The sequence below is a fragment of the Zingiber officinale genome, chromosome 1B (genome assembly GCF_018446385.1).
Source record: "Zingiber officinale cultivar Zhangliang chromosome 1B, Zo_v1.1, whole genome shotgun sequence".
In the NCBI taxonomy this organism is placed as follows: Eukaryota; Viridiplantae; Streptophyta; class Magnoliopsida; order Zingiberales; family Zingiberaceae; genus Zingiber; species Zingiber officinale.
In genome coordinates, this window is record NC_055986.1 from 163,308,934 (window position 1) to 163,330,030 (window position 21,097).

General features: G+C 41.3%; 1 protein-coding gene across 1 annotated transcript; it reads left to right on the forward strand.

The window, feature by feature from the left end:
- Positions 1-4,779: 4,779 nt before the first annotated feature.
- On the forward strand, positions 4,780-6,340 carry LOC122016452 (phenylcoumaran benzylic ether reductase Pyrc5-like). The gene is made up of 5 exons (XM_042573787.1): positions 4,780-5,052; positions 5,176-5,313; positions 5,390-5,627; positions 5,715-5,918; positions 6,015-6,340. Exons 1-5 carry the CDS (start codon positions 4,864-4,866, stop codon positions 6,179-6,181), a joined length of 936 nt encoding a protein of 311 aa, XP_042429721.1. The 5' UTR covers positions 4,780-4,863; the 3' UTR covers positions 6,182-6,340.
- The last annotated feature ends 14,757 nt before the right edge of the window (positions 6,341-21,097 follow it).

Consider the following 21,097-nt stretch of genomic DNA (forward strand, 5'->3'; position numbering starts at 1 on the left):
GAGATGAGCAATACGCCGATCCCGCTGCCCTGTCGAGTAGACGAGCCATCCACATATATCTTCCAAACGGCTTTCGGCTCAGGCTTTTGTACCTCAGTGACGAAATTTGCCAAGGCTTGCGCTTTGATGGTCGTTCGAGGATGGTACTGAATGTCGAACTCGTTGAGCTCTGTTGTCCATTTGATTAGTCGTTCGGACGCTTCTGGATTGAGGAGGACTCTCCCTAAGGACTATTGGTCATCACGATAATGGAATGCGCAAGGAAGTATGGGCAGAACCTCCGAGTGACGAGAACCAACACATAAGCTAATTTCTCGAGACCGGTATAGCGAGATTCAGCGTCTTGCAATATATGACTTAAGAAATACACTGGTTATTCCTCGCCATTCTGCCTAACCAGAGCTGAGCCGATCACGTGCTCAGTCAAGGATAGATAAATTCGGAGGGGCTCGTCGACAACTAGCTTAGCTAGTACAGGTAATGAGTTGAGGTACTCCTTAAGTTCTCCGAACGCCCGGTCGCACTCCTGGTCCCATTGAAACTTGGTAACTCGGCGCAATATCTTGAAGAATGGTAAGCTCCGGTCGGATGATTTGGAGATGAATCGAGATAATGTTATTATCCGACCGGTGAGACGTTGGCCTTCCTTCAAATTCCTTGGCGGTAGCATGTCTTGCAGTGCTTTTACTTTGTTGGGATTTACCTCGATGCCCCATTCGGTAACGATGTAACCCAAGAATCGTCCACTCTTTGTGCCGAACAAACACTTACTTGGATTCAGTTTGATTCCGTAGGTCCTAAGTGTTTGGCAGGTTTCCTCGATATCTGTACACAGGTCCACTGCTCGAAGGGATTTGATTAATATGTCGTCGACATATACCTCCATATTGCGGTCGATCTACCGTCAGAATACTTTATTCATTAGTCTTTGATAGGTGGCTCCGGCGTTCTTCAGTCCGAATGGCATGGCATTATAGCAATACGTGTCATCGGTTGTAATAAAGCTAACCTTTTCTTGATCTTCCTTGGCGAGCGACACTTGGTGGTACCCTTGATATGCGTCCAACATGCATATCAGCTCGTACCCGGTAGTGGAGTCTACCATCTGATCAATCCGAGGTAGCGGGTAGAAGTCCTTTGGGCATGCCTTGTTGAGGTCCCAGAAGTCGATGCAGACTCGCCACCTGTTGTCCGGCTTCGAGACCAGCACAACATTTGCGAGCCAGCACGGGAATTAAACTTCCCGTATGTGGTCGGCCTCCAGCAGCTTCTTTATTTATGCCTGGATGATCAGATTTTGTTCGGCGCTGAAGTATCTCTTTTTCTGCTTTACAGGTCGAGCGTCCGGCCGAACGTGCAACTCATGCTGCACGACACTCGGGGAGATCCCGGGCAGCTCGTGCGTCGACCACATGAACACATCATGATTTTGCTGGAGGCAAGCTATCAGCTCCGCCTTCTATTCAACTTCCAGATCGGATGCTATGAAAGTTATTGCTTCCGCTCGGTGAGGATGGATTTGGACTTCCTCTTTTTCTTCATAGACTAAGGTGGGAGGCTTTTCAATAATAGCACTAACCTCGAGCCATAGATTCTTCCAAGCGGACCTGGCCTCAATCTTGATCATCTCGACATAGCATCGCCGAGCGGCCAGCTGGTCACCCTTGACTTCCCCGACTCGGTCATCTATCGAGAATTTGATCTTCTGGTAGTAGGTTAAAACTCCTGCCCGTAATTCATTGAGGGTTGACCAGCCCCGGATGACGTTGTAGGTCGAGGGGGCCTCCATCACGATGAAGTTTGTGGTTCTGGTTCTCCTGAGCAGCTCCTCCCGGAGCGATATGGCCAACTTGGTTTGGTCGATCGACAAAACCTCATTGCCCGTGAATCCATACAATAGGGTTGTCATTGGTAGCAGCTCACCTCGGTCGATCTGGAGCTGATTGAAAGCCTTCTTGAAGATTATATTCACCGAGCTCCCTGTGCCAACAAAAATTCGATGGATAGTATAGTTAGCGATTACCATTCGGATGATGAGGGCATCATCGTGAGGGACTTCTATGCCTTCTAGGTCCCGGGGTCCGAAGCTGGGCCCGCTCGCCTTCTCTTGGCTACAACCTACGGAGTGAATCTCCAACCGCCGAGCGTATAACTTCCTGGCTTGGTTAGTCACCGCTGGTCGGTCCACCGACATGATGCTTATTTCTCCCTGAGCGGTATTGCTTTTGTTCTCCTCCTCCCGAGCGGATGGCATGTTCTGCTCGTGAGAGGCTAAGGGGTGGTCGACACTTTCCCTTTGATGATGGTGTCGTCGCCCAGGTGATCTTCTTGCATCCTTCCGTCGTCCGGCAGATTGATGCTCATGTCATCGGTTGGGGGAGGGAGATCGGCGACGATAACCCCTTGGGGTTGGTCTAGTGATTGGCGTCAGACCGCGGCAATCGCGTGTGTTGTGCGACGCCAACTGATGGAAGAAACAAAACACAGGTGTTCATACCTTGCCCTTTGATGCCTTTGGCCGGTCGGAAGCCACATGTTGTACGGCATGCACCCTCATTTCCTGGTGGAGCCGACCTTCGACTCTTGGCCCCTTCAATGGCTGGTGGTTGCTCGGCGATCGTCGTTCGGTCGGCACCGAGGGCTCGACTGACACCTCCTTCCTTCTCGCCGCTTGGGTCTCTTTCACATTTATATACTCATTAGCCTTCTTGAGCATGTGGTCGTAGTCGCGGGGCGGCTTTCTGATAAGTGATCGGAAGAAATCCCTATTGACGAGCCCTTGGGTAAAGGCATTCATCATGGTCTTGGATGAGACTGAGGGGATATCCATTGGTACCTGGTTAAAGCGCTGGATATACGCTCGGAGGGTTTCTCTCGGTCCTTGCTTCAAGGAAAACAAACTAACGCTCATTTTCTAGTAGCGCCTACTGCTCGCGAAGTGGGGCAGGAAGGCCGTTCGGAAGTCCTTGAAGCTTTGTATCGATCCGTCTGGCAGTCTTATGAATCATCGTTGTGTCGATCCAGAGAGTATGGTGAGGAAGACTTGGCATTTCACCTCATCCGTGTACTTGTGAAGTGTAGTCGCGTTGTTGAATATGCCCAAATGATCATCCGGGTCTGTCGATCCATTGTATTCTCCGATTGCCAGAGGAGCGTAGTGCCTTGGTAGTGGGTCGCGCAATATCGCTTCGGAGAATTGGTGATTGATCTGCTCAGGGGATGCGTCACCTCGCGACGCTTTGCCGTTCCGGGCATTCCGAACGGGCGCTTCATCTGAAGAAGATCCTCACTCTTGATTCGCCTACGCGATTTCCGAGGGCATCTGGAACAGAGCCCGGTGGAATGGCATCGGTGTGGGAGGTGTTTCTCCTTGCATGCCGGTTGACCCTCTATTTTGTCCCCAGATGGAGAGTTGCTCTGGTCGGTCCTCCTGCGCTGCTTGGCCTCCTGACACTGACATGACTTGTTGCGCTAGCCGATCAGCTAGTGCCTTCTGCTACTACTACTAGACTATTTTGGCCGCTCGAGCTTGCACAAGCATATCAAGTTCTTCTTGAGTGAGCGTCACGGTGTGAAGTCATCTAGCTTCTTTCATCTTCTCGGCTCGAATGCAAGTACGTTCCCACAGACATCGCCAAATTTGATCATGTCCGAGAATTGAAGCAATGGATGCTGGGGGACGTGTCACTCCTGTTGACCGTTAGTGGACTCCGATCTGGAGGATCCTGCAATCACAGCAGCGTCATTGCCGAGCCAGGGAGGGGTTGTCCAGCGATGACCCTCTGACACTCAAGTCAGTCTCCAGTGATGTGTAAGCAAGGAAGTGGAGAAGCAGAGTAACAATATAGCTACAGTGAAGATTATGCATACCTCCATTGAAACTTGAGGTCCTTTATATAGGGCTCCGAAGACGCGCGTGCATGCTCCTCAAGGCGTGCATGCTTCCCAAATCTTATCCTGAAAAGACATGTCAGGAAAGCGTCTCTGACACCATACCTCAATGACGACCCGAGCATATCTCTGACATGACAGTGGAAGCTTCCGTTGTACGATCTTCTGTCTGACCATGTCGCCAACCATGCCGTCTATCGGTGGCACGGATTCCCACAAGGATATCGGTTGATCCTCCTTTTGTTTGTTAGTGGGCCGAGCGTGTTGATTGCTCGGCCAACCCTCAGCCGTCCGGGTGGTCTGGCCCTTGGGCCGAGCGGAGTGGCCGGTCAGGCGACATTCCACTGTCCGAGCTCCGTTATTGTGTCGAGCTATATCTGAGTGTGCATGCTCTGCGATCTCGTTTCGCCAGTTCCAAGGTTCGATGTAAGTCCGAGCGAGCTGGCCGCCCGACATATGCCTCGCTGGCACACGATTTTCTGAGCGTCGAAAGCTCGGTATGCGGCCGAGCTGTGATAACCTCGGGTTGATATCGACTTGGCTATCCTTCACCTCGGTCGGGCAAGCGGATTGTCTGACCGGCCAACGATACGGGGGCGTTGACCGCCTAGACTTTGACTTCCACCGTGACAACGACTCTCTGAGTAAGTTCTTATCACCGGATCAATATTATTTCAGGATGAACCAACAACAATAAACTAATGACAGAATAATAAGGATATTTTTTAAAATAATTAGACTCTGAGGGGTTAAATTAATATTTCTCAATAATTCATTTCCATTCCGCAGGCTTTGAGTCATTGCTGGCGTCGGCACGGTGGCACGATGCGATTTGGTGAGCATCCAGGACGAGGCCACATTACTACTATAAATAAAGTCATCCCCCACACACTTTTTAAAATCACCGATTCCTTTTCCACTAGGAGAAAGCTCTAGCGGACGGCGAGGAAGAAGAGATCGAACGAACGAGGGATGGCGTCGAAGAGCAAGATTCTAGTGATCGGCGCCACCGGATACATCGGCAAGCACATCGCTCTCGCCAGCGCCAGGGAAGGCCACTCCACCTTCGCCCTCGTCCGTGCCGCCGCTGCTGCCGACCAGCCCCTTGCCAAGGCCAAGCTCCTCCAAGACTTCCAGGCCGCCGGCGTCACTCTCCTCGACGTACAATTTTCATTGCTCTGCAACTTTACACAATTTTAGTTAAAAAAAACTTCAATTTGTTTTTGCCCTAACTTTCAATATCTCACCTTTGAATCCTTCTTTTTTTCTGTAAAATTCAAACAGGGGGATCTGTACGACCGCGCGAGCCTGGTGAGCGCCATCAAGCAAGTCGACGTCGTTATCTCCGCCGTTGGCCAGTCGCAGTTGAAGGATCAAACCAAGATCATCGACGCCATCAAAGATTCTGGCGCCCACATCAAGGTCTGTGATCTTCCTCCCCCAAATTCCAATCTAGCCACCCAACTTATGCACTCGAAACCAATTGTTGAATTAGCAGAGGTTTTTACCTTCCGAGTTCACCCTCGATGTCGACCGATCGAACGCTGTAGAGCCGGCCAAGTCAGCCTTCGCTCTCAAGGTACAGATCCGCAGGGCCGTAGAGGCTTCAGGGATCCCTTACACTTACGTGTCCAGCAATGGCTTCGCTGGGCAATGGCTCCCCACCCTTGGGCAGGCTGGAGTTACCGGTCTTCCAACCGACAAAGTCGTCATTTTGGGTGATGGGAACGTCAAAGGTAACCCATTAATCTAATCTAAATGTAAAATCATTATTATTTCAGTATTTAATTGTGATTTTCTATCTTTTTTCCCCAATTCAATAGTTGTGTTTGTCGACGAAGATGACATCGGAACATACACTGTGAAAGCAGTGGATGATCCCAGAACATTGAACAAGGTCCTGTATCTGAGACCACCAAACAACATCCTATCGCACAACGAGCTCGTTTCTGTTTGGGAAAAGAAAGTCGGCAAGACCTTCGAGCGGGTCTATGTTTCTGAAGAAGAAGCTCTCAAGAAGATCCAAGGTTCTGCTTGACCAAAAAAAAAACAAAAGAATATCTTCTTTTTGCCTTCTTATTTAATTGATCGTTCGATCGTTGTTTATCCCTTTTCTATTTCAGAATCATCTGACCCATTGAACCTGATTTATGCAATTCTTCACTCGGTCTCTATCAAGGGCGACGAAACGAACTTCGAGATCGAGCCATCATTCGGCGTGGAGGCTTCGGAACTCTACCCCGATGTCAAATATACTTCTGTGGATGAATACCTGAATCGTTTTCTGTAAGAGCAAGTAGAACATCGTCACTTTTAAATCATATGTTTGTAGTAAACTTTAAAAGGTGATTACGTTGATGTTTGTTATCTGTGTGAATTCCATTGAATCTATATGATGCGAATGATATTAGAAGCCTCAAGTTTGAATACTATATCAATAGTTGCTTCATTTTAAATTGAGCTTGATTTAGGTTAGCTTACTTATTAATCAAGTGACAGTTTAAAACAATAAGCAGTAACAACAAATAAGTCTTATCTCATTAGTGAGGTTGACTATATAGATCTTTTTACACTATTGAACTCTATTTCTTACTATATTATCATTTATATTTAAATAAATTTTATCATATTTTATTATTGATAATCAAATCTTTTTTTCATCTTTCTCATTTAATATGTGTATTTATCATAATTTCACATCGTCTAACTGGAGCATTTATTGGTCGTCTAAGTACATACTCGTACAATCTTAAATGTCTCTCAGAGTTTTTCTTTAATAGATGCAACTCCGACTTTCTCTCTAATACTCTCATTTCTTATTCTGTCTATTCTCATATATTCACTCATTCACCTTAACATCCTCATTTCTGTAACTCTCATCTTTTACTCATGTGCTCGAGTCATAATCTAACATTCAACTTCTATATAACATAACAGATCTAATTGCGATTTTGTAGAATTTTCTTTTAATTTTTAGAGGTACTTTACAGTCACATAAAACATCCGACACTCTCCTCCATTTCAAGAATCCTGCTTGTATTCTGTGTAATACATTTCTCTCAATCCCTTTATCGTTTGTAAAATCTTAAATATTTAAAGCTCTTGGTTCCGGGTAATTCTTCATCTCCTATCTTAATAATTATATCATTACGTCTAATATTGCTAAATTTAAATTCAATATATTCTATATTTATTCTACTAAGCCTAAAACTTTTCCTTCTAGTGTTTCCCGTCAAGATTTTAGTTTAATATTTACTCCTTCACGTGTTTTATCTATCAAAACAATATCAGCTGAAAACAACATGCATCGTGATACAGTATCTTGAATGTGTAGTGAGTTCGTTCATAATTAATGTAAAAAGATAGAGACTTAGAGTTGATCCTTGATATAACTCTATCTCTATTAGAAATGCTTCAGGTACTCCGCCTGAATTCTTTATTTTGGTCGTTATATTCTCATATTTATCCTTAATTAATTCAATACATGTTACACTAACACTTTTCTTTTCTAGAATTCTCTATATAATTTCTCTTGAAACTCTATCATAAATTTTTTCTAAGTCAATGAATACCGTGTAGATCTTATTTTTGCTTCCGATATTTTTCAATTAATTGTCTAAAAAGATGTATAACTTCTATTATCGACCTTCTATATATGAACCCAAATCGATTTTTGGTCACCGTGGTCTCTTTCCTTAATTTTTTTATTATTTTTTTCAAAGTTTCATAATATGACTCATTAGTTTAATACCCCTAAAGTTTACACAATTTTGTATGTCTCTCTTATTCTTATATAAGAGAACTAGTAGGGATGACAATGGGTCGAGTTTTAACTTGACCCCATATTAAATCCGTCATTCGGGACGGATATAAACTCGATCAAACAGATTATGGGGTGAGTCTAAACCCGTTAACCAAGTTTAGAAGCGAGTTCGGGGAGAGTTACGAGTTTCAATGAATCCGGGTGAGTCTAAACCCGTTGACAGGGTTTAGAAACGAGTTCGGGGTGGGTTACGAGTTTCAATGAACCCGCCCCGAATATGGCTCATAAGCTTAGCGGGTTGGTGGGTCCAACCCACTATGGACCCATCGAGTTTTGAGCGGGTTCAGGGCGGGATGGGTCCGAGTTCGGGTCCATTTTTTTTCTTGCAGGACGAGTTCTAGGATTGGCCAAACTCGGCTTGAACCCGCCCCACTGCTATCCCTAGGAACTTGATAACCATCAATTGGTCATGATATTTTGATTCATATAAACATATCATTTGATCTTCTCATGTATTAATTCCATGTTTATATCACATCTCATGATTTGTATTTATTTGTGGACTTAATATAAATTATCTTATATTTACGGTATTTGATGTTAATATTTGGTTATATTCTTTGAAAGCATCAAGGGATCATGGATCCGAGGTTGATCAAACTAGATTGAACTCAAATCTGAACTTAAATGAGAAGATCAAGCTTTGGAGCCACCTGAATCATTCATTCAAGATTAAGAGGCATCTGAGCCATCCGTCAAGGATCTGGTCCATCCAAGCCAAGGGGAAGTAGATCATAGACATCGATCAAGATCCAGAGCTTTTGATCCAGATCTGAATTGATCCAACCGTCGATCAAGATCTGAAGCATTCTAGACTGTCCGTTAAGATCTGAGATGAGTTTAAAAGGGAGAAGCTACAATGCCTCTTCGTTCATCAAATTCTACAGTATTCGCGTCAAAATAGAGAGGCGGGAGCGATCTTGCTCCGGTGATCCCATCTCTTTCCACCGTCGGCGATCAAGAGAGGTCAAGGGCGTCCCTTCCTCCGGTCATCATCCACCTGCCACCAGCTAGCGACACCACCTCAACCATTTGAACACCAATTCTGTTGTGACTTCGTGCAAGGAAGAAGGAGCAGAGAAGGTGGAGGAATTTGGTGGTTTCAGCCGATTTCCTCTCCTTCCGGCCAACGATCATCCTTCGTTGAAGCTCCGATCATGTCCAGGACCTGAGAGTGTTTCCTGCTGTGTACTTCTTGTTTTGATGCTGCTGATTAATTTCGCCAGATTCAGAGGTTATCTGATTAGATCAGTCCTTCCTTGGTTGCAAGATCTTGACATCTTTGTCAAGATCAGTGAGTGCTTGGGGATTCCTAGCTCACCTTGGTTCATCACTTTTCCTCTTTGATTTCTGCATTCCTGTTTTCTAATTTTTAGCTTCATTTATTATTTCTTGGTCATTTAGTTTCATAGATCTGAATTGGTAGGGTTAGACGAAGTTTAGATATGTTTCTTATTATCTTCAATGCGTCTGAATGTTTGTTAATTCCTTGACTGGAGATCTGATATGTTCTTGAGTTCATTGTTTAGTTCATAAGTGCAAGAATCTGAATTGTTTGATTTGTTCTTGTTTTGTCGTTTAGTTTCTAATCTGTTAGATCTATTAATGGTGTAATCCATATCATAGGGTGACAATATGTTGTGGATTCATGATTAATAGATAGATATGATTTCTTTTATAGCATTAGATTTAGTTTTATCTTTGTCTTGCTATTTCGTTCCTTAGTTTAATTCCATTGATAATGATTTTCATTACGTAGGGTGACAATACGTTATGGATTCATTGTTGATGATTAGTTAGGATTTCTTTCTATTGCATTAGGTTTAGTTTCATTATTTGCTTTACTTTTCATTCATTAGTTCAAGAACTCAACGAAATCTAAAACCCCATTTCCAAATAAACCGATTCTGAGATTTATCAAGCATTGGCTACATTCGTTGGGAGACGACCCGAGTCATCTCTATGCTACATTAGTGTAGAATGAATTCGGTTACTTAATTCTTTGATACCCATTTCATGACAAAAAATCGGGTTTATCAAAATTAGCGTCGTTGCAAGGGATTGTAACGGTGTTTGATAATCTTAGGATTATTTCTTATTTTTACATAAAATCTGGAAAAAAAACTATTTCAATTGCTTTCATGTTCATATATCCATGTGTTTGATTTTATATATCTCCTGTGTCTTTTGATATTATTTGTTAGTATTTCAGTGTAAGGACAGGAAATTTCTTTTACCATAGATCCATATTATCAGTACTATCAACCTCAGACTTGGTTCTATCAACCTGAACATCAGTACTACCCGCCTATGGAACAACAGAATAGGTATGAGTCATTTCTAAATACCTAGAATTTTAATGGAATGGATCATTAACATTTCAAGTATGAGGTTGCACATAGTCAGTTTACTGAGTCATATCCAGCATATCAGAGTTCACAGAGAGTTCAGAATGATTATATAGCTATGCGGAAGTGGATTCACGGTATTCAACAATTCAAGGAGGAGACATTTCATGAATATTGGAAAAGATTTAAGGAACTTTGCTCTAGTTGTCCTCAACATCAAATCAATGATCAATTGCTTGTCCTACATTTTTATGATGGGTTGTCACTATTTGATTTGTACATGGTGGATAAAACTAATAGAGGGCCCTTAATTGACAAGACTCCTGATGAAGCTATGAAATTTTGGAAAACATGACAGCCAACCCTCAACAATTTAGAAATGGATGACCGGTTACCTTAAGAGTTGATGAGACCGTTTCTACGAATATTGAGGTGCTTGAGCAAAGGGATTGTAGTGTTTTTGATAGACCTGATTTCATTTCCATTACTCCACAAGATTCTTCTAATATTTTTTGTTGTGATACTGTAGTTATAAGGATTTCTAACTCTACTAATATTGTTGTGGCAGATGTTGTTGATGATACAAGTGTTGGTGCGGGAAGCATCCGAACGATCGAACTCGTGTTTTGATAATGGCAAAGAATTCAAAGTTAAGATGTTTTGTAGTCTAACAAGTCTACTTAAGAATTTTAGGAAAGTCCTAGCTGCGGTTAGGCAAAAGGTAAAACCCTAGGGAGTGGTAACCCTAGGTCATAGGGGGTGGTAACCCTATGCGGAAAGTCTTGGTAGGTCGATGTCTTCAGGCAAAAATCCTAGAGGGCGGTAACCCTAGGTGGAAAGTCCTGGTGTCGTGAACCAGGTGAAAGACTGGACTAGCCGGGGAAGCGGATGTCCAGCAGAAAGTCCGGAAGCATCGAGTGCTGAGCAAAAGTCCAGTCGATCTGGAGGATCGACTGGCAACAGGTAAATCTCCTGAGTGGAGTAGGTGAGGACGCGTTCCCCGTAGAGGGAACAGTAGGCGTCGGGTCGACCTAGGGTTTTCGGTCGGAAACCCGAAGTCAGACTCGGACAGTCCGAAGACTGTCTATACTTCATTTATCATGTTTATTGTGCTAACTTTGTGTTGCAGGATATTGTTTGGGACTAACGTATCTTGCAGGTACAAAGGAGCAACCTAAAGCCTCGGATAAACAGTGTCCGAGGCGCCTCCATGGAGCTTGGAGGCGCCTCGGGTGCAAAAGCTGAGCTGGCTGCGAAAGTTCATCGAAGGCGCCTTAAAGGGAGTATAAGGCGCCTTGGAAGGCGCCTTGAGCAGGGTATAAGGCGCCTCCAAGGGATGAAGTTCGACCAGTTCAGACCTGATCCACGCGGAAGACTAGGCAGCATGGAGGCGCCTTGAACAGCCTTCAAGGCGCCTTGAACACCCTTTATAAGGGGGTTTCGACCAGCATCTCAAGAAATCAAGTTCTGAGCTTTCCTTCTTCAACGTGCTGCTAACAAAGTCATTCCGAAGTGCTGCTGCGACATTCCGACGACCCGGAGCTTCAATCTTCTTCTTTCTTAAGTTGTCGGTACTAGTTTACTTCAATACTTTCAGTGTAATTTGTAATTTCTATCGTGATTATAGTTGTTGCCCACCGGAAGCGATCAAGGATCGCGGGCCTTCGAGTAGGAGTCGCCTTAGGCTCCGAACGAAGTAAAAAGCTTGTCTCTTTGTGTGTTTGTTTACTTTCCGCTGCGTGTTTTAACTCCGATATTTTCACGATTCCGATAAACGTAAAATTTAGCCACGAGCGCTATTCACCCCCCCCCCCCTCTAGCGCGTCTCGATCCAACAATTGGTATCAGAGCGGGGTCGTCTTGAATCAGTGCAACCACTATTCGAGACAATTTTTTGTGGTTTTGTTCGGAGTCGATTAGAATTTAGCCTCATAGCTATATTCTAATTTCTTTTTACGAATCAATTTTCTGCTCAAAGCTGATCAATACCACTTGAGCCTATTTTTTCTTCCTCCTGCACTACTAATCCAAGACTTAGTCTTGGAATAGATCTTGTTGTTTCTGTTCTTTTTTGATCTAAATGGCCCAACAAGAAGGATTTAGCACCGTTCGTCCCCCATTATTTTCCGGAGAAGACTTCGAATATTGGAAGGGGCGAATGGAGATTTATCTAAAGATCCAGTTCGACACCTGGATGATCGTCAAAACAGGACTGCAACTACCAACTGGTACAGACGGTAAGCCTACATCTTGTGAGAACTGGGAGCCCGCATTTATCAAAAAAGTGGAAGCCGACGCCAAAGCTACCTGCACCATCCAGTGCGGTCTGACCAAAGAAGAGCTCAACAGAGTCGGTCCATTCTCCTCCACAAAGGAACTATGGGAGAAACTGATCGAACTTCACGAAGGCACCTCGGAAGCCAAGGTAAGTAAGCGTGATTTGTTACTAAATAAACTATACAATTTGAAAATGCAGGAAGGCGAGACGGCAAGCTCTTTGCACGCCCGAATTCAAGATATCCTGAATTCTCTACATGGAATCGGGCAGAAGGTAGAAAACGGAGATATAATAAGGTATGCCCTTAACTCATTCCCTAGGAGTACATTATGGGCATCAATGGTAGATGCCTATAAAGTCTCTAAGGATTTGTCCTCCTTAAAATTAGATGAATTATTTAGTGAATTTGAACTCCATGAACAAACTAATGCACAGCCATCCGAGAAAGGGATTGCTTTGGTTGCAGGAACGAGTCGAACACGGGAATCAAGAGGACGGTGAAAAGTTGAATCGGAATCAGAAGACGAACCCGATTCAGAAGATTCGGAAGATGAACTGGCCAGCGAATTTGTGAATCTTGTAAAGAAACTCTACAAGAAGAAGAAGGGCTTCAACAAGAAAGATCTAAAGAAGGCAGTTCAATCCAAGGAGGCTCAACAGAACTCAAAGACAAAGTTCGAAGTCACTTGCTACGGGTGCAACCAAAAGGGGCATATAAAAGCCAACTGCCCCAATCAAAAGGAAGCCAAGAAGCAAAGAAGAAGGAAAGTCCTAAAGGCAACCTGGGACGAATCCTCTTCGGAGGACGAAGACGACGAACTCAACCAAACGAGTTTACTCGCATTGATGGCCCGGGACCAGATCAGCGAATCCGAGAGCGAGTCAGAAGCCAACTCCGAGCAAAGCCACGGATCCGCATCCGTTTCCGATGGGCCAGACTCCGCTGTAAGTATTCCTAGGCTTAATAATTTAGTCAATTATTCACTTCGCAAATTAGCCAAGTCAAATTTGAAAATTAAGTCACTTTTAAAAGAAGTAATCATTCTTAAAGGAGTAACTAACTCAAAATCTTTAACTGAAGATTCAACTCAAGTACAACAACTTGAGAAAGAAAATTCAAATCTGAAAAATCAGTTAAAAGATTTAAAAATTACTTTAGAAAAGTTCTCTCTCGGCTCCAAGAATTTGAATCTAATTCTTGGGACACAAAGAGCCGTCTACAATAGAACTGGGCTAGGATATAAAAGTAAAAAGAAATATAAATCTTATTTATCCTTAATAAACAAACAAAGTAGTAAATCAGTCCAAGCATGGGTCCCCAAGTCCAAATTGATAAATCAAATTGGACTTGGCCAATACTGGGTTCCGAAGGATCAAATATACTATCTCGACAGACCATATCGAGGCCGTGATCCAGGGAAAGCTAAAATGAAAACGATCTTAATTCAAAATTCGAAACTAAATTAAAAATTAAAAATTAAAAATCAAATTCAAAATTTAAAATTCGAAATTAAATTAAAAATTCAAAATTAAATTACAAATTCAAAATTAAAAATTAAAAATCAAATTCAAAATTTAAAATTCAAAATTCAAAATTCAAAATTAAATTACAAATTCAAAATCTAAAATTAAAAATCAAATTCAAAATTTAAAATTCGAAATTAAATTAAATTCAAAATTAAATTACAAATTCAAAATTCAACAAGTCGAAATTATGAAAATGAAAAGTAGATGGAGGATCCAAACTAGCTTGCACCTCCAACTGAACTACCCGACAGGGTAACTGAACCTAATTTACCCGGAATGGGTAAAACAAGAATAGATTACCCGGCAGGGTAATTAAGGTTAGATTAAAACGGGATAAGCTTAACTTGAACCACAGTACTGGTGAAGTTTTTGGATGATAGTACGTTAGGGAAGCTTGGGCATCGCATGTCTAGGAAGATATGGCTTCGACCTGGTGCATTTGGCCAAGTGGAACTGACCGAAGCTACCCTTAAATGGATCCTAACTAGTTAGACCAAGTTTTAGTATTAAGTTCAATGGGTAGGACTATTTGGAAAACCTCGAAGACATGGTTACTTTAATGAGCTCCTTGTGACTCACTATAGCCCAGAAGTTTATCCAAAGAATGCTTACTTGTTGAACCCAAAGCTAAACCTGAATCTAACACAAGACTAAACCAAACCCTTAAATTGAACCTCAATTCATCTCACAATAATTATAGGATTCCCTGATTGAGAATTTAGATCGGGTGAGATGACTAAGTAATTAAAACCAAACTGATAATTAATTTAAATAATTTTAAACTTAAATTTCAAAATTATTTTAAAAACGTAAATTTCAAAATTATTTTAAACTTAATTATTTTAACTTAAATTTCAAAATTATTTTAAACTTAATTATTTTAAAAACTTAAATTTCAAAATTATTTTAAAACTTAAATTTCAAAATTATTTTAAACTTAATTATTTTAAAAACTTAAATTTCAAAATTATTTTAAAACTTATATTTCAAAATTATTTTAAACTTAAATTTCAAAATTATTTTAAAAACTTAAATTTCAAAATTATTTTAAAAACTTAAATTTCAAAATTATTTTAAACTTAAATTTCAAAATTATTTTAATTTTCAAAATTATTTTAAACTTAAATTTCAAAATTATTTTAAAAACTTAAATTTCAAAATTATTTCAAAAACTTAAATTTCAAAATTATTTTAAAACTTAAATTTCAAAATTATTTTTAAATTTAAATTTTAAAATTATTTTAAAAACTTAAATTTCAAAATTATTTCAAAAACTTAACTTTCAAATTTATTTCAAAAAAAAAAATTAAATTACAAAATTATTTTTCAAAACTATTTCAAAAACTAAAATTTCAAAATTATTTTAAATTTCAAAATTATTTCAAAAACTAATCTATAAGAAATTTGTTAATTAAAAAAAAAAAAATTGGACACGTAGAATCCGAAGGTGCCTCCATCTAAGAGGAGGCGCCCTCAATCAGCGGCGGGAAATTTCCCGCCGCCCACTTAAGGCTCCGCCGCCCACTTAAGGCGCCTTAAGAAGCCCTTAAGGCGCCTCCGAAGGCGCCCTAAAGGGATCAGGAGGCGCCTTAAATCCTTCTTTTTGTCACGAACAGAAGCATTGTTGCTTCCGTTCGTGTTTCACCGCAAGCCGACGATTACTTCGGATTCTTCCCAACCAAGGCGCCTTCTACCTCTTTTCTTCCCTTTCATTCCTAGCTATGCCTCCTAGGTACAATCTAAATCCTTCTTCAATTGCTTAAATCCTATATTCTTGCTAGTTTTACAATTTTTCTTGCATTTTGTCAAAAATAGGAAGCGTCGTATTGTGGATACCACACCAGCAAGGGCCCCTTCCACGGACCCGAGATTCCCCTCGGAACAGCATAGGATAGATTTCTCTAGGTTTACCTTTGAGTCAATCAAACCTAGATATATTGGTAGGGAGTTTTTGTCACAAAATTGTCAACCCACTATCCAAATGATAACCCATTATCATTTAGATAAACTGGTTGATTGCACCACAACTGTCAATCAAGACCTATGTGCCCAGTTCTATCACAACCTTGAAAAGGTTGATGATAGAACTTATACCACCAGGGTAGGAGGTACTGACATTCAGTTCACTCCATCACTACTTCGCACCAGCCTAGAGATTAGGGAGTCTGAGTGTACATTTTTATGTTATCCGAGTAGGCCCCTACCTTTTGGTGCCCCCTATTCCCACGTGACATTAGACGACATTTACATGCATTTCTATGGGGAGGAGAGACCCTTAGGACTGACTGAGTTCAGATCCACTCTTCTTCAGGTTCAGGATTATGCTATGTACAGAGTCCTGACAGCCTGTATTCTACCCTTATCAACTCGAGATGTCTCGACGATGCGACCGTCCCACTCGTTTTTCTTGTACGCCCTCACCCATCACCTGGATATAGACATAGCCCTCCATATGTTTCATAATATTATCCTTGCATCTAACACGGTTACATCTAGAGTAATTCATATGCCTTATTGTCATATCCTGACCCAGATATTCTCCAGTTCTAGGATAGACATTACTAGAGGGGTTCTCATCCCACTTACCCTCTATGATGAGGTCGGTCAGCGTAGCCTTAGATTAGCAGGGGCAGAGATCACTGCCGAGGGGATTCTGGCCTGGAAGGGCCGACCACCACCAGCTGCTGCCCCTGGTGCTCCAGAGGCCGAGGGCGCACCTGATGCAGATGAGGAGTGGCCAGATTTTCTGGCAGAGGACTTCTTCGCAGATCCTTCCACCTCTGTCGGACCCTCCTCCTCAGCCGGGCCGTCATCTTCAGCACCACTCTCTGTCGAGGATAGACTCACTCAACTTGAGATCCAGTCCACACAGACGCGACGAGCTGTGTTAGACAGTCATCGTTTTCTTCGGACTATGCGATCTGAGATAGTTGCTGGATTCGCATCTCTTCGAGGGGAGCTTCGCCGACAGGGACAGCCTCAGCCGCCACCTGAGCAGCACCTAGCCGATCCTCCAGCCGACGATCCACCTGCTTGATTCTATCTTTTCACTTGCCTTGACATATTATTGACATATGGGATCTTTCTGTTACTCAGCTTTTGATGTATATCTTGGATGTTTTAAATTGATTAGACTTATTATTACTCAGTTTTAGGTGTTATGTTCTATTTTTTTTCAAATTCTAGAAAAAACAGTTTTCAAAACTCCAATTTTTTCCTAGATTTTAAAATTCTGGAATTAACCTAGGCTTTCCCCCTAGATATCATGTTCCCCTAGATTTAAGCCAGAGCATCTCACAAACACCTAGGTTTACCTTGATTGTGATTGACAAACATAGAACGGCGTGAGATGCATAGGGTATAGCATGGACTCAAGAATGCTTATATCTGTGCATCAATATGAGTCTGGGCGTTAAATATGCAATAAACATTAATCAAGTTAAATTCTCCAGCTCTAGTCAAGTCTATCTGGACCAAAATAATTTAACTTGACTAACCTAGTGAAAGCTACTGTCCTGTAGACAATCAGCAAGTAACTAAAGGTTAGACAGTTGGTAAAGAACACTCATTTTTTTTAAGCATATTTTGTTCTTTATGGCTCTGATACCTAGTAAATCAATCTAGTAAACATGACTTATGCTTGGACCTAAGGACCAACTAAACTTAAATAAATAAAATAACCTTATCCTCAAACTTAAGCTTCACACCCTATTGAACATAGCTAAACTGTTGACCTTAATTGTATACAACTCAATCAAATATCTATAATTGCCTATTTTTGAGTTATGGCAAAGGGGGAGAGTAGCAAAAGTAAATATGTGAACATAAATTCAAGTTAAAATTAAAAATTAGGGAGGCAAAAGTTAAGGGGGAGCAAAAGTTAAGGGGGAGCATATAGGGCAAACTTGCTTTAGTTACCTTGTTCATCTATACTTAGCAGATTTGCCTGTGCTAAAAATGTCTATTATTCGTTTATTTACTTAACTTTGAATTTGAGTTGCCATAATCAAAAAGGGGGAGATTGTTGGTGTGGGAAGCATTCGAACGATCGAACTCGTGTTTTGATAATGGCAAAGAATTCAAAGTTAAGATGTTTTGTAGTCTAACAAGTCTAATTAAGAATTTCAGGAAAGTCCTAGCTGCGGTTAGGCAAAAGGTAAAACCCTAGGGAGTGGTAACCCTAGGTCATAGGGGGTGGTAACTGTAGGTCCCTTTGGAGGTCGGCAAGAGGGGAGGGGTGAATTGCCCTACAAAATAAAACCAAAAACCCTTCTCGGATATTCAACTAACTTAAAAGAACTTTGTAATTAAAAAGACAGAGACTAATTAAAACAGAAAATAGACACAGAGGAATTGCTTGGTTTGCAATCAAAGGATTGCTAATCCAAGGCAAAGACGGCGCACTAATTGATTCTCCTCTGGGCGGAGTAGCCTCTTACAGCGTTGAAAGCACAGAAATAAATAACACAAATGAATGCACTGGATTACAAGTAGTTTTTCTTGATTGATGATTGCTTCTGGACCAAGGCTATATTTATAGTCTTGGTCCGGGCGCCTGGAAGGGTTCCGGGCGCCCCCGGGGGGATAAACTTTATCCCCCAACGATCAGATTGCGAAAATCGCGATCCTGGTCAAAATCATGCTCCGGGCGCCCCGGAGCAAATTGTTGACTTTTTGTGGTCCGATTCTACTACTCCGGTTTAGCTCGTTTCGGTCCGGGTCTGTTCGCTCCGGCTCCGTTAGCTTGGGTGATCTCGGCCTTCCGGAATAGGGCTCACCCGAACCCATGTTCCGGCCTTCTCCTCGAGCAGCCTTCCTTCCCGGTTTCTCGTCCCTCGAGCGCCGCGCACGCTCTTCTCGTCCACCGGTGTACTCTTCCGCGGACACCTCGTCCCTCAGACGCACCGAGCCCGTCGGCTCTCTCCCGTGCCGTCCTTCTCGCTAGTCGCGTCTTCCGCTCGACTTCCTGTGTTCCTAAGCTCCTGCACACTTAGACACAAGGGTTAAACAAACGCAGGACCTAACTTAGCTTGTTTGATCACATCAAAACACCTTGGGGTTCCAACAATCTCCCCCTTTTTGATGTGAGCAACCCAAGTTAAGTTAGGGTAACCATATGCAATAAAAACGATTTATTTTCCAATAAGTCCAAATATTTTTCAATTGAAAAATTATAGTATCTCCCCCTAGACTTAACATACTTCTCCCCCTTTGATCACATAAAAATTGGGGTGATAAACAAGTCTAAGGTAAATTCAAACACTTTTCAGATAAAAACAGTCACAAGTGTTTATAAAAAAATTTTAAGTTTGAAACTTATCTCAACCATTTAAACACTTTTCTAATTAAACAATTTAAGTCAATTTTAAGAAAAAATGATAAGGCAAAATTATCATAAAAAAAAATTCTAAGTTAACTTTTAAAAAAAATTTCTAAGTCAATTTTAAGAAAAATTATAAGGCAATATAAAAAAAATTCTAAGATAACTCAAAAAGTTTCTAAGTCAATTTTCATAAAAATTTCTAAGATAATTAAAATTAATTTCTAAGGCAATGTTTCAAAAGAGAAATGTCTAAGACAATATTCATAGAAAAATTCCTAAGTTAAAAAAAAAAAATCTAAGTCAATAATTTTCAGAAATTTTCTAAGTCAATTAAAAAAAATTATTTTCCAAATAATTTTTTTTTTTAAATTAATTTTAAATATTTTCTAACACAAATTGAATAACTCTTTTAAAGCATTAGGTAAATTAAATTAATGCTTTTTCAGTTAGTCAATTAAACTTTTCATTTCGATACTTGGCTTCCAGGTCGTGGCGAGGCACTAGGCCTTCTTGGTTATTGGAGCAACAACCACTTCCTTAGACAAAGCCTCATAATGAAATTAGTCGTTTAATTTCCTTGCTGAAAATGCTAAGTCTAATTTTAGATTAAACAGGTTTTTGGAACCCAGTAGAGATTCCTACCTACAGGGTTAACCAAGTATTTCCTAGGTACATAGATTTTTGATATATTTCTAATTTGACTTTGATGAAATCTATAATACCAATTTAAACCTCTATAATTTCTAAAAGTAGAAATATTTGAACTTTTATATTTTTTCAATCTTTCTATTTCTTCTTTTAGTTTTTCATTTTCAATTTTCAATTTATCAAAATCCTCTATAAGACATGATTTTGCTAAAATTCTTTTTGTTTCCAAAATTTCATTTTTTAATTTGATATTTTCATTTTCTAATTTATACATGGATTTCGTCATTGCCTTAATGCCAGAATAAAGTTGATCAGGGGGTAAGAGGCATACCTCACTTACCATATCGGACTTGAAGCCTGAATCTCCCCCTGCTTCGCTACTTCCATCTGACGTCGCTCCCCCTTCATCGATATTGGGTTCTGATGTGCTTTGTCCTTCGTGGCTTGCCATCAGTGCAATCCCCGCATATTCTTGAGCTTCTGATTCAGATGAAGAAGTGTCATCCCAAGTTGCTTTTAGGTTGTGTTTCTTGGGTGTCTTCATTTTGACCTTCTTGAGTTCTGGGCAGTCTTCCCTTAGGTGTCCCTCCTTCTGACACTGGTAGCACCGTACCTTTCTTCTACCTTGATTCTTTTTATTTTTCATTTTAAATTTATTAGATCTAAAAAACTTTTTAAAATTTCTTACCATGTATGCTTCTTGATCGTCTTCGGAGTCTGACTCGAGTTCATCCTTCTGGGTTGCGTTCAGCGCCATAGTCTGGGTTGTATCCTTTGTCGTTCCTGCACACCTGGTTTCATGCAATTCAAGAGTAGAAAACAACTCTTCTAAAGTACTTACCTCCAGGTCTTTTGAGATGTAGTAGGCGTCGACGATTGATATCCACTCCGGAGTTCTTGGAAACGCGTTGAGCGCGTAGCGTATAGTGTCCCGGTTTGTTACCGTTTCACCAAGGTTTTCGAGACAAGTAACTAGTTCTTTTACCTTCGCATGTAGACCAGCTACTTTCTCACCTTTCTCCAGACGGATGTTCATCAGTTTGTTGCGGAGGATGTCCCTTCTAGCGAGCTTCGCTTCGGACGTGCCTTCATGGAGTTCCAAGAACTTCTCCCAAAGTTCTTTAGCAGATAAATAGTTTACGATGCGGTTGACCTCTTGAGGCGGTAACACGCTCAGCAGGTGATGTTCCGCACGGCTGTTTGCTACTGACTCATTCTGCTCCTTCTTTGTCCAATCGCTCTCTTCTTTTTCTTTTCCA